The sequence below is a fragment of the Pelobates fuscus genome, chromosome 13, assembly GCF_036172605.1.
Source record: "Pelobates fuscus isolate aPelFus1 chromosome 13, aPelFus1.pri, whole genome shotgun sequence".
In the NCBI taxonomy this organism is placed as follows: Eukaryota; Metazoa; Chordata; class Amphibia; order Anura; family Pelobatidae; genus Pelobates; species Pelobates fuscus.
In genome coordinates this window covers 54,833,326-54,847,352 of record NC_086329.1, presented here as the reverse complement: position 1 = coordinate 54,847,352, position 14,027 = coordinate 54,833,326, and the positions used below count along the sequence as shown (strand labels likewise).

At 43.9% G+C, this 14,027-nt stretch overlaps 1 protein-coding gene across 1 annotated transcript in view; it reads left to right on the top strand.

Annotated features, from left to right (window-relative positions):
• SAV1 (salvador family WW domain containing protein 1) overlaps positions 1–14,027 on the top strand; it is a 39,254-nt gene that overhangs the window by 16,371 nt on the left and 8,856 nt on the right. Inside the window, exons 3-4 of the mRNA XM_063438985.1 lie at positions 12,761–13,031; positions 13,513–13,668. Of these exons, the coding sequence (XP_063295055.1) occupies positions 12,761–13,031; positions 13,513–13,668 (427 nt within the window). The remainder of the gene's footprint in view (positions 1–12,760; positions 13,032–13,512; positions 13,669–14,027) is intronic.

Here is a 14,027-nt window from a genome sequence, read left to right as displayed (position 1 = left end):
ATTTGTCTTTGGATTCTTCGGTGTGGGTGATGCGGCCCAGTGTAGGGACCGCACCCCTTTAGGCTCATTCCCAGTGCAAGGGGCTGTCTGGTTTCCTGGGAGTGTCTAAGATCGGTGCAGCTGTCGGGGTATACCATTTCTGTGGGGCTCAGGGCCGTCACAGCCCGCCGCCCCCCCATCCCATAGGAGGGGGGAGGGGGAAGGCCGCCAAGGCCCAGGCCGTCCGTACCCCGCTACCCTCCCAGTCCCGCCCCAAGTGATCAGGCACCATGTGGCCCCGAGGAGTCGTTACCCCCCCCCTGTCTCGGGGCCCCCGAAGGGGGGGGGCGCCCGTCGGCTGTCCTATTGGCGGAGGCCGAATCGTGTGTAGCCTTTGTGGTACAATTCACCCTCCTGGGCCGGGACCGTTGCAGTCCGCCACCCCCCCACCCTGCGAGGGGAGGGGGGGGGGGAGACCGCCAGGGCCCCGGAGCATCCTTCTCCCAGCCCTGAGCATGAAACAGAGTTTGTCCCCAGAGATTGCATCCCCATCCCAGCCCCAAGCATAAAACAGAGATTGTCCCCATAGTGCTCTTACGGTATTCCCAGAGTCCTTAGAGTTCTTATAGTTCGGTTTCTGACAGCTGGACGTTGGGGTGTATTTTAGAGTGCTCCACAGCTGAGTGGGGTCTTCGTCATATGTGTCCGGGGGTGCTGTGCTGCGTTCTTTGGCTTGTTGGGTGGCTCCGTTGGGGTTTCTCGGGGCTGTGGGTGGAGGTGGGCCAGTCTAGTGAAGTTCAGCGCTGTCGGCGCGGGCAGCTGTGATGGATTGCAGAGTTCTCCGGGGGGGACCTCGAGGGTGCTGTGTGTGTCCGAGAGGCTGCGGAACAGGCATGATATCTGGGTGCTCCGTGTCGGGCTTTGGGGTTTGCGGTTAGGTCTCTAGTCCGGTTTCTTTGCGATTTCTGATCAGGGTTCTTCATTCCGTGCAATTGGGGCCGGTCCGCCAGGAAGGGTCGATGCGAGGTTGTTGTGAGTGAGGCCGAGACGCGGCTGCAGTACTGGACATAGGTTTAGGCTGGGGACTGCCTGGGGCGCTGTCTTCTGTCGCGCTCCCGTTATGGCTGTTGGTCCCATGTTCGGTGTTGGGCAGCAGGTTGCTGCGAGGCTGCGTTCATGTCTTGGGCTAGGTCTTGGAGGCCTAGTTGTGCGGCGAATTCCTGGGATTCCGATGGTCTGTACAGCGTGTATGTGCGGTTATCATGTCGCACCATGAGCTTAAAGGGATGGCCCCAGGAATAGCGAATTCTTCTTGCTTGTAGGGCTTGGGTCAAGGGTTTCAGCTCTCTGCGTTTGCGGAGGGTTGTAGGCGCTAGGTCTTGGTATAGTTGTACCGTGTGACCTTCTATTTGAAGTGGGGTCTCTCTCGTTGCGCGCATGATTGCCTCCTTAATATGGAAGTAATGGCAGCTGACTATGATGTCCCGAGGTTGTGAGGAGCCTGCGGAGGGCGGGCGGAGAGCCCTGTGCGCCCTGTCGAGGAGGAGGTCTGACGGTGGAGCGTCAGGCAGCAAGCTGCTGAAGGCCTCAAGAAGCATGGCGTTGAGGGTCTCCGGTGCTGAGGATTCCGGCAGGCCCCTTATGCGGATGTTATTTCGCCTGCATCTGTTGTTCGTGTCTTCTTGTAAGTCCTCCAAGTATGCTATTTGCCCTTGCATTTCCTTGAATGTGGCCTCATGGTTGGAGGTGATGGCGGTAACTTCGGCCATCACCTTTTCTAGTGTATGCGTGCGCTTTGATAAGTCAGTTAGACCTTCTTTGAGCGGGGCTAAATGTTTAGTAAGCTCATCTGCCACTAAAGACTTCATGTCTGTTAGCAGTTCTTTTAAATCTTTCCTTGTAAGGGGCGATGGCTCCCTTTTGTGGCTAATTACGCTGGTGTCAGAGTCTGAGTCCAAGGCCTGCAGGCTGTGTGCGCATGGCGCCTCTTTGTCTGACCTGGCTTTGAAGATCGGCGCCACGGGCGCTCCACACACTTTTTCTTTGACACCCAAAATCTGTTGCGCATCTACAACCGCCAAAAAACACCCATGCTAAATAGTTTCTAAATTTTGTCCTGAGTTTAGAAACACCCAATGTTAACATGTGCTTAGCTTATTTTGTTATAGAGCTGTAAGTACACACTTTGCTATTTCCAAAACATTTTTTTTCCCCAAAATTAACGCAAGTGACGTTGTAACACTGATATCTGTCAGGAATCCCTGAATAACCCTTCACATGTATATATATTTTTTTTAAAGAAGACAACCTAAGGTATTAAACTTGGGGTATTTTGACTCTTTTTCATGCAACCATTTTACCACCAATTAATGCCAAATTTAAAAAACTAAAAGAATAATTGGTGATTTTTTTGACACACACAGCAATTTAAGAATACATGTACTGAGAACTTTAAGGGTTACTGCCAAAGAACACCCCAATGTGTGTTCAGCAACATCTCCCGAGTACAGTGATACCACCCATGGATAGGTGTGTCGGGTTCTCTGGGGGCTAAAATTTGGAGGGTGCGCATTCCAGTTTTCCAACCTGGAATTTTCACAGCTGGTCATCATGCACCAATGTTCCATTTGGGACATTTTTGAAGCCGGCCAATGTAATTTACCCCGATCAAACCAAATATTTTTGAAAAGTAGACACCCTAGGGTATTTCAAATGGCGGTATTTTAACACTTTCCATGCATTAATTCTACCACCAGTCTTTGTCAAACTTTTCGGTAGTCATTTGTTTGCGTTATTTTTCTCTCACGTTGTACTGTAGGCATGGATTCTCAGCTCCTATTATGTGTTACTGACAACGAACACCCCAATATGTGTTCAGCAACATCTCCCGAGTACAACCGTAGAGTTAACCCGCAATGTACAGGTTTTATGGGTTTTTGCAAACTTGCAGGGGTCAAATGTAGGGCTTTTCCATGTTTGCACTTTGCAATTTGCCAGATTGGTTCTCTGGGCCCATGCTGCCTTTGAGACCGGATAGCAGCCGTATAGCAATCCTCAAATGATTCTGGGTGGGCATATGCAAATTAGTTTAACCCCTTAAGGACACATGACATGTGTGACATATCATGATTCCCTTGTATACCAGAAGTTTGGTCCTTAAGGGGTTAACAAAGAATCACATTTTTGCCTCATTCCATTTTAAACATGGATTCCACATGTATACATTATATCCAAACAACCCTAGTTTTTTGTCTCCATACCCCATTAAGAACTAGGGATCGACCGATATTGATTTTTTTTAGAGCCGATACCTATAATCTGTGAACTTTCAGGCCGATAGCCGATAACTTGCCGATATTCTGTATATTTACCATTTTGAAAAAATAAACAATTTCTAACGGTAAATGCACAAAATATACATGCCACATGAAGTGGATGAAGTGTATTTAGACAGGGGAGCTGTGTGTGTAGTGGATGCAGTGTGTATTTGTGTAGTGTGTGTATAGTGAATGCAGTGAGTGTTTGTGTAGTGTGTATATATAGTGAATGCAGTGAGTGTTTGTGTAGTGTGTATATATAGTGAATGCAGTGAGTGTGTAGTGTGTGTATAGTGAATGCAGTGAGTGTTTGTGTAGTGTGTATATATAGTGAATGCAGTGAGTGTTTGTGTAGTGTGTATATATAGTGAATGCAGTGCGTGTTTGTGTAGTGTGTATATATAGTGAATGCAGTGAGTGTTTGTGTAGTGTGTGTATAGTGAATGCAGTGAGTGTTTGTGTAGTGTGTATATATAGTGAATGCAGTGAGTGTTTGTGTAGTGTGTATATATAGTGAATGCAGTGCGTGTTTGTGTAGTGTGTATATATAGTGAATGCAGTGAGTGTTTGTGTAGTGTGTATATATAGTGAATGCAGTGAGTGTTTGTGTAGTGTGTGTATATATAGTGAATGCAGTGAGTGTTTGTGTAGTGTGTGTATATATAGTGAATGCAGTGAGTGTTTGTGTAGTGTGTATATATAGTGAATGCAGTGAGTGTTTGTGTAGTGTGTATATATAGTGAATGCAGAGTGTGTGTTTAGTGTGTATAGTGAATGCAGTGTGTGTGTAGTGTGTATAGTGAATGCAGTGTGTGTAGTGTGTATAGTGAATGCAGTGTGTGTAGTGTGTATAGTGAATGCAGTGTGTGTAGTGTGTATAGTGAATGCAGTGTGTGTAGTGTGTGTATAGTGAATGCAGTGTGTGTGTAGTGTGTATAGTGAATGCACTGTGTGTATAGTGAATGCAGTGTGTGTGTAGTGTGTATAGTGAATGCAGTGTGTGTAGTGTGTGTAGTGAATGCAGTGTGTGTAGTGTGTGTAGTGAATGCAGTGTGTAGTGTGTGTAGTGAATGCAGTGTGTAGTGTGTGTATAGTGAATGCAGTGTGTGTGTAGTGTGTGTATAGTGAATGCAGTGTGTGTGTAGTGTGTGTGTATAGTGAATGCAGTGTGTGTGTAGTGTGTGTGTATAGTGAATGCAGTGTGTGTGTAGTGTGTGTGTATAGTGAATGCAGTGTGTGTGTAGTGTGTGTGTATAGTGAATGCAGTGTGTGTGTAGTGTGTGTGTGTAGTGTGTGTGTGTAGTGTGTGTGTATAGTGAATGTAGTGTGTGTGTATAGTGAATGCAGTGTGTGTGTATAGTGAATGCAGTGTGTGTGTATAGTGAATGCAGTGTGTGTGTATAGTGAATGCAGTGTGTGTGTATAGTGAATGCAGTGTGTGTGTATAGTGAATGCAGTGTGTGTGTATAGTGAATGCAGTGTGTGTGTATAGTGAATGCAGTGTGTGTGTATAGTGAATGCAGTGTGTGTGTATAGTGAATGCAGTGTGTGTGTATAGTGAATGCAGTGTGTGTGTATAGTGAATGCAGTGTGTGTGTATAGTGAATGCAGTGTGTGTGTATAGTGAATGCAGTGTGTGTGTATAGTGAATGCAGTGTGTGTGTATAGTGAATGCAGTGTGTGTGTATAGTGAATGCAGTGTGTGTGTATAGTGAATGCAGTGTGTGTGTATAGTGAATGCAGTGTGTGTGTATAGTGAATGCAGTGTGTGTGTATAGTGAATGCAGTGTGTGTGTATAGTGAATGCAGTGTGTGTAGTGAATGCAGTGTGTGTAGTGAATGCAGTGTGTATAGTGAATGCAGTGTGTATAGTGAATGCAGTGTGTGTATAGTGAATGCAGTGTGTGTATAGTGAATGCAGTGTGTGTATAGTGAATGCAGTGTGTGTGTAGTGTGGGTAAAGTGAATGCAGTGTGTGTATATAATGCAGTGTGTTTGTGTAGTGTGTGTATATAATGTAGTGTGTGTATGTAATGCAGTGTGTGTGTGTTTGTGTAGTTTGTATGTATGTAATGCAGTGTGTGTGTGTTTGTATAGTGATGTAATTTGTGTAAAATGGGGGGGGTTATGTTAATTTTTTTTTTTTTATATTTAAATTGTGGTGTTGTTGTTTTTTTTGTTGTTTTTTTCTTTTAGTCCCCCCTCCCTGCTTCAACATATTCAAGAGAAATCGGCACTTTTAGAAATTCTGTCACACAGCTGGGAGAATGCTCTTCCTCGCTGCATTGTGCACAAAACAGATGTGACAGATTGGTTTCAGTGCTTTTCTATAATAATAATTGCAGGCATATTTATTTTTATTTTTTTGGTACTCTTTGGGGCACAGTAATTTGAATGGGGTTTTAAACACTCTGGCATTATAAATTAAGGTTATTATTTTCCCTTTAAGTACATGTGATGTTTTAATCTTATATGCTTGTTGTGCAATCTGAAATGTAAATTTTTTTTTTTTTTTTTAATTCTTTATTTTTCCAAGGCATACGTGAGGGATACAGAATGAAAAATATGGAAATGCATGTATGAGTTACATCGTCGGGTTAATACAGCAAAACAGTTAATTGATTACATTTCCAGAGAGTTAATGCCTTTATTTTTATTTTTCATGTGTCGATTAATGGTAACGTGTTATAACCAAGCTGAAGTGAATTGCAGTAAGTAATTGTCGTTAAATTATCGTTAATGCTCAGCAGGTTGGTCTGAGGGCTTGTCGCTGTAAGTCATGCCATATGGGCATAAGCGTGTGAAAGTCAGGAGTGTAAAGCACATAGTTAATAGCAGTAACATCAAGCGTTTATATATGTACCGGTTCGGTTGTCACTAGCTAATATCTAGGTCAAACGGATTAGACAGCTAATACTAATGGAGTTAGCAGATACTCCCCTCCGATACCCCTTTAAGACCTGGCACAGAACCACTATTGAACCTGTTTGTATCAGTGGGTGGTAATAGTTGTGTATACTAGCCGCTGAGAATCAGGATTGGAAGATAATGATTATGGTGTTGATGGTGTATCACATAAAGCTTTAGTGTCAGAGTAGTCAGATACAACAGTGCGTTATCAGCCTATAATGCTTGTCAGATAGTATGGTATTAAAGCCATCAAGTCCCCCAAGGCTGCAAACACTATACTTGAGTCTGTTGTCTCAGTGTATATAATGTGAATGAAAGAATATAACCAACAAAAATAAAATACGGACTGTTAATCAGCATGTGCAAGGAGGCATATATTTATATACTTAGGTCCCTTGTGTGGTAGAGACAGTGCATCCCTCAGGACCTTGGGCTAGGTGCTTTCATGTTGTGGTCAGCCTATTCCCTGCATGGGGAAGATAGAGTCCTGCATGGTGTCTCGTGGCTGATGTTTCTCTTGACCCCGGTCTAGCTGGTCTGCAGATCTGTACAGTATCCAAAGCTGGATTGGAGCGAGGTGTTGCGGTCCTCTGGACCTCGGAGTTGCCAGGTGGGGTCGCTTAATCATTCTCTTCTGTTGTGCTTCATGTCTTAGGTAGTGTCCCAGGCGGGTGTTTAGGTTTCCACGTTGGGGTAGATTGCGCCGTCTAGTCCGCCGCCATTTTGAGGCTCGGGTTGCAGTGCGGGCCTTCAGGGACTTTCTCCCTTGGCTGCTTGTCAGTTGTGTGGCAGGTGGGTGAGCTCTGCCCTCTAGCTTGTGCCAGGTCGGCATAGCCGGTGAGGCAGGTTGTAGGGTCGGTTGGGAGCTCCGCTGTCTCTGTTGAGTGGGTCTGTCTGCGCTCTCCGCCATTTTTGATGCGACAGACTCCCGTTGGCTTGTTATCCACGAGTTGCAGGAGTTAATGCGGGCCGGGATCACCCCCACCGGCCCCGAGGGGGGGGGAACAGGGCCCGGTCCGCCCAGCTGAGGGAGTCTGGCTGGATAGCTTCGGGCAGGATAGTGGGCGGCGGCCGTCCGCTTCACTCACCACCCGAGTAGGCCTCATCCAGAGGGAGCGATGCGTACCCTCCCGGGGGACTAAAACAGCAGCTGCAAGCCTCACCCCGGGTCCAGTGTCTCCACAGGTGCCGGTCCATCGCGGTAGGTCGACAGGTGAATCCAATAGGTCTATATTGTAAGATTTTTAAACAAGGTTTACTGGAGCTGTTATGCCGTGCGACCGGCCAGCTCGGCGGCCAGGCCCCGCCCCCCTGAAATGTAAATTTGATTGGAAACGATGATGTTTTTCCAATCATTCCTTGTCTCGTGTTAATTGGCTAAACCTTTTTAAGTTAATGCAGTTTGTAAACTTTTAGACTTGCAATTAAGATTTTTGGAAATATTCCAAATGTTGCAGTCATTTTCTCAGTATCTTTGCTTAAGATTATGGCTTTTCTTATAAAAAAAAAAAAAAAAAAGACATAGACCTGGGGGTTATCTGAATATCAATCAGTGTTAATTTTTGTCAACAAACTATGTTAGTCGACTAAAACTAAAATAATTCAGATGACTAAAATACGACTGAAACTAAAATGGCTTTTTAGTCAAAAGACTGACTAAAACTAAATTGAAATTTGCCGCCCAAATAAACACTGCAAAGAGGGGCTGTAGAAGAGGCAAAAGAGACAGATTTGGGAGAGACACCTAGAGGGTCTGGGAGAATACAAAGAGACACAGAGGGGCTAGGGAAAAGGCAATAAGAGACAGAGGCTTTAACTAAACCCATTAGATTATAGTCATGTCGATTAAAATCTACTGGAGATTTAGTTGACTAAAACAAGATTACTAAAATATGACAAACTAAAATGGCTTTTTAGTCAAAAGACTGTGGGACTAAAACTAAATGAAAATGTGCCACCAAAATGAACACTGGCACCAATGTTTGTAAACTATAACAACATCATCCACTACAGAGTAATGAGGTACTTTTATAAGAGTCAGTGTCAACAGATACTATTACAATTATCTATATAGCGCCATCATATTCAGCTGTGCTGTACAACAGGATGACTATACATCCTGACAAAACACGCATGACATACAAAAACAGAAGGATTAAGAGGGCCCTGCCCAAATCTATAGATGCATTGGAGCTTAGATGGAGAGTTAAAAATATTGACCTCTGTATTAAAGTTGGATAGTTATAGGACTGTAAACGACCTTTAGGATTGACTGAATTTCCGAAGATTACTGCATTTAACTCTTTGGTTCATTTTTGACGGTCTAATAATCTATATTATGCAGGGCCGGCGTGTCCTGTAGGCGTCTTAGGCAGTCGCCTAGGTCGCACCAGCCTTGGTGGCATCACATTTGAGTGACCCGGCAGGAGGGAAGGAAGGAGTTGGAGGAGAGGGAGGACCACGAAAGGAGGGGTTGGAGGAGAGGGAGGACCACGAAAGGAGGGGTTGGAGGAGAGGGAGGACCACGAAAGGAGGGGTTGGAGGAGAGGGAGGACCACGAAAGGAGGGGTTGGAGGAGAGGGAGGACCACCAAGAAGAGGGGCTGGAGGCGAGGAAGGACCACCAAGAGGAGGGGTTGCACTAAGGGACAGAGTGGTTGGGGAGATCACTAAGGAACAGGAGGGGGTAGCTCTGAGGGATGGGTGGGGAGATCACTAATTGACGGGAGGGGAGAGCACTATAAAAAAAAAAAACGGCTGCTCCCCTCTCAGCCCCTATCCTACCCCACAAAGCCTCTTTCACACTGCACACATACACAATGCATCCTTACACATACACAGAAGCACACAATGTATACACACACACACACACACTACACCCCTTACACAAATTGGTATCCCTACACACTACATTCCATAAGAACACACACACATTACATCTTCTACAATAACACATAATACATCCCCTACACATATACACTCCACTCCCTGTGAGCGAACTCATGTGTGGGCCATGTAGGTGGACTAATGGGCGGATCTTGTAGGCATACTCCCGGTCAGGCCCTGGGGGCCCAGACCTTGAGCTGTTTAAGGGGCCCCCAAAAATGGAGCTGCTTCCTGTTCTTTGATTTTTGTGAGCACTGTTACAAACCGCCTCCAGAGAGCCTCTTCGATGCCAGACTGCAGCCTGAGCCCATCATCATCCTCTTGTCCTCATCTGGTAGTAAGTAGGTAATCCAGTATATTTCTAGTATATAGTCACCTGAAGCACTACAGGTTAATGTAGTGGGTTCTGGTGTCTATAGCCTGCCCCTGCAGGCTTTTTTTTATTCTTTATTTTTGCAATGGTATGTGGTAGACAATGCATAATATTGTGGCTCGTGCAAGGGCCTATTAAGTTTCAATAGATAGTATCCATTTACATTCATGTTACAGTACATGGTTGGTTATTCAAGTTAGGCATGGCATTGCTACGGTTAACCATTGTCTTTTATGTGATATAAGAGAAATTAAGAGATTAGAGAGAAGAACAGAAGAACAGAATTAACACAATAACAATAGAGTAAACCTGCAGGCTTTTTAATGTAAACACATTGCCTTTTTAGACACTGTGTGCAGCACTGGCGTTGGCTCATATGGGGGTGAGAGGAAGGGCGGCAAATTTTTGTGATGTCAAAGACCATTGTGATGTCACATGGTGGGCAGAACATAGGGGGGGGGGGAGGCGGCAATTTTTTTTTTGCATAGAGCGAGAAAAATCCTTGAACTGATATTATGTCTACTTATTGCCACCTAAATCTGCATTGTAGGCCTCTGGTTTTCATTGATGGTCTACAGCAGGGGTCCTCAAACTCCCCCCCCCCCCCCCCCCCCCCCCCAATGTTGCTGAACTATAACTCCCATAATTCTCTGGCTATCTATGCAATTCAAAGAACCATGCAACATCTGGAGGGCCACATTTTGAGGACCCCTGGTCTACAGATTGTGTGTGTGATTGTGCATGGTTAAAATCGCTTATCTTCTTCTGGAATTATTCCTCTGAGCTGTCCTGTGGGACTAGCGCCAACAGCTCTTCTTTGAGACCTTCAGAGGCTTCTTAGTGAGAAGCTTCTGATAGGCTGTCTCCATCTCTTCTGGGTAAAAGGGGCAGGTCTTGCAAGGGCTGCATTTCATATGAACTACAGCTTTTACTAGCTCTTTTAAGATATACCCCTTCCTCCCCCCCCCCCCCCCATTCTGTTACTGAATGAATCCACTGCCCCTATGCAGTCATTCCTTCACTATGCAGATCTGCCTGAAGTCCCTGCATTTCCCCTCCGCTCACAGAGCTAGCTATTACAATGTGTCAAACGCTGTTCCCCTGATGTAGTCAGACTCAAGCTTCCATAATTATATTGCAGTCAATTGATTTTGGGAGTTGTAGTCTATCAACATTGATGATACTGGAGTATGACAGCCCTGAGTTAGATTATCTCCTTTTTGGGTGAAATCAAAACTGTGAATTTTGTTCTGATCAATGTTTTACTTTACTTTGCTTAACCCCTTAAGGACCAAACTTCTGGAATAAAAGGGAATCATGACATGTCACACACGTCATGTGTCCTTAAGGGGTTAAAGGAACATGAATTACTCAACATTTTCCTTTTTTTTTTTTTTTTTTTAACGCTTTTAAACAGATGTGCAATCCAAAATAAATAAAGAAAAACGTTTTGAAAACATAATAAACCTTTCTAAACTTACTATAATGCATTGCTGAGCTCACCTATTAGCTAGGGGAGTGTTTTTAGTCTGTCCATCCCCTCCTTCCCACACTCCACACCCCTCATCTCCCCCACCCTTTTCGTGCAGCACCATGAGCGAGAAACTCGCCAGTACCCAAGCCTGCTCTGCATGACCATACTGATCAGACCCCCTCTCTTCTCTCCCTGTCAGGATGTTGAAGTGAAGAGATCTTCCAACTGCACTTGTGCAAATCTGTCAGGCAGGCCAAATGCACCTTTTCAGCTTTCCTAGGGAAAGGACAATGATTTGTTGGATTACTGCCCCCCTGGAGTGGGTGTGGAAAGCATAATTAAGAAGAAGCAAGTAAATATAGAATATTCTTAAAGGGACTCTCCAGTGCCAGGAAAACATATTAGTTTTCCTGGCACTGCAGGACCCTGTAGTGCCCCTCTCCAGCCCACCCCCCATCCCAAGTTGCTAAAGTGACTTACCGGAGTCCAGCGCCGATGTCCCTCGGCGCTGGGTCAGGATCTGCACACACATTAGACCTCCCCATAGGAAAGCATTTTTCAATGCCTTCCTATGGGGATTTCGTGGGGACGTCCAGCGTCGTATAACACACTTTTCGTGTTCTAAGAACACGGAAGTCCCTCTAGTGGCTGTCTGATAGACAGCCAATAGAGGAGGACTTAACCCTGCAAGGTAATTATTGCAGTTTATGAAAAATCCAATAATCACACTTGCAGGGTTAAGGGTAGTGAGAGTTGGCACCCAGACCACTCCCAATGAGCAGAAGTTGTCTGGGTGCCTGGAGTGTCCCTTTAATTAACCTGATTTTTCAGCATGCTGAGTGAGGCAACTGTCATTCAAATCAATGCATGTGTTTTTTTTACCGACTTTCAGCGGTCAGAGTTGCTGACGTGTATCTTCAGCAGTACATGCCATGTAAAACTAAAACTGTACTTTAACTTATTTATTTATTTTCTAAAGCACTATTGCACTAAAGTACTATTTGCAAAAGTGTGGTATTCAGTAAAATGCAGATAATTGGCTGTGGGAGTACATCCTGAGGCAGATTTTGAAACCGTGATTTATCGATTTATCCTTGCCTACTGTATAAATCTGTTGTTTTGTCTTATTTACAGTGTAGCATAGAGGATTTCGTAATAGAGTGAATTTAAAGCTCCATGTATTATGATCTGTTATACATCAAATGAGTTCAAATCTATTCCACATTTAGTTTCAAGATTGCGCTTCTAGTACTTATGTATTTTGTTTTAACTTTGTGTCACTGAGCTGTGCTCTTCAAAGACTGGGATGCCATGGTCTGTTTTCTTGAACGGATCTTTCATGGCTCAGATTCCTGCGGAGGGGGTGGGAACATGTCCTCCCCCTTTTGTGTTTGTGACAGTATTTTATAAAGCATTTGCTTCCGGACTTGTTGAGCTCCTAGATCCTGCTCGTTGCAGTAGTTGTATGTTGATGGAGATATGATTAGAAAATAATGTATTTTCAGGAGTTGGGTACATAAGTGAGGGTTTTTTCCTTGTATTTTCTAGCTCATCTTACAACTAGGCAGGGTAGGTTTTAGAGCACAGAGAGCATGTATATATGTGTTTTTTTATTTTTTGTTTTTTTATTTTCAATTTCTAACAATTTTTTTTTTTAATAAATAAGTTTCCTGAACAGAAGTACCCCCTGGTTTTATAGTATAGTATTTTTTTACTTGCAGTGAAACCTGATAAACATACCTTGTTATTCACAGCAGACCAGACAGTGTTACAATGAAATGATGAACATTGTGACGTGGTGAACATTTTGTGTCGGTTGCAGGTATTGGACGAATAGCGGCTACATCGTTAGGAAACTTAACAAATCACAGTACTGAAGACATGCCTCTTCCTCCCGGATGGACTGTAGACTGGACTATACGGGGAAGGAAATATTACATCGATCACAACACAAACACTACACATTGGAGCCATCCCCTCGAGAGGGAAGGTTTACCCCCTGGCTGGGAACGAGTGGAGTCAGCTGAATTTGGAGTGTATTATGTGGATCATATCAATAAAAGAGCCCAGTATAAGCACCCGTGTGCACCAAGGTATGTTTTATATATATGTATGTATGTATGTATGTATGTGTGTATATATATATATATATATATATATATATATATTAGTTTGTCTGACATTGTAATTGCTAATTCTATATTTATTTGGGTTATAAACCCATTTGTATATGTGTGTTACTGAATCCTGATAATCATTAGAACGGTGTAGCTTGAGCAATATAAGTGAGTAAAGTTCTGAAAGTGTGTCAGTCTCCATGGAAACAAGGGAAAACAACAAGAACATTCCATTGGTAATTACTTAATTTATTTTTTATATTTTTTTTCTTCTGATCACAACACTTTAAAATATCACCACCCTTAGTCTGCAGAATCTGGAATAGGAGAGGTACAGTGAGGGGGTGGAAGCTATGGGGTTTTGGCTATTGAAGTCTAGTTTCATTTCACAGTTGTTGAAAGCAACTTTGACTTGGTGTGCTCATTCCTCTGCTTCATCTTTACTTTACTTGTGCAGCGTTCCCAGGTATGACCAGCCACCTCCTCTCCCTCCACCCATTACTTATCAGCCTCAGCAAGTCGAAAGGAGCCAGCCGCTTCTGGTGCCTGCAAATCCATACCATACAGCCGAGATCCCCGACTGGCTTCAGGTGTATGCCCGTGCTCCTGTGAAGTGAGTCTTCTACATTTTAATTGTGGCATCAGAAAAATAGCTTAATTTTATAAAGGTGGCAGTAAAGCTTACCAGATAATTTTTTTTGTGTGTGTATTTTAAATCAATCAATTTCTTTACAGAAGTCACAACTATTCTGTTTGCTAATGTTCTGTATTAACTGCATAACGCTTTTGCTTGTTCTGTGCTGAAGGAGCTAGTTTGATACTTCCAACAGCTGTTTTTAACTTGAACCCAAGTCCAACATTGCACAGAAGAGGGTTTTGTTATTGTTTGTTGGCAAAACCAAACTCTAGTGACCGCCATGTTTTCTTCTATGAATAAAACCTAGAATTGAAACACTTGTGGAAACCATAATG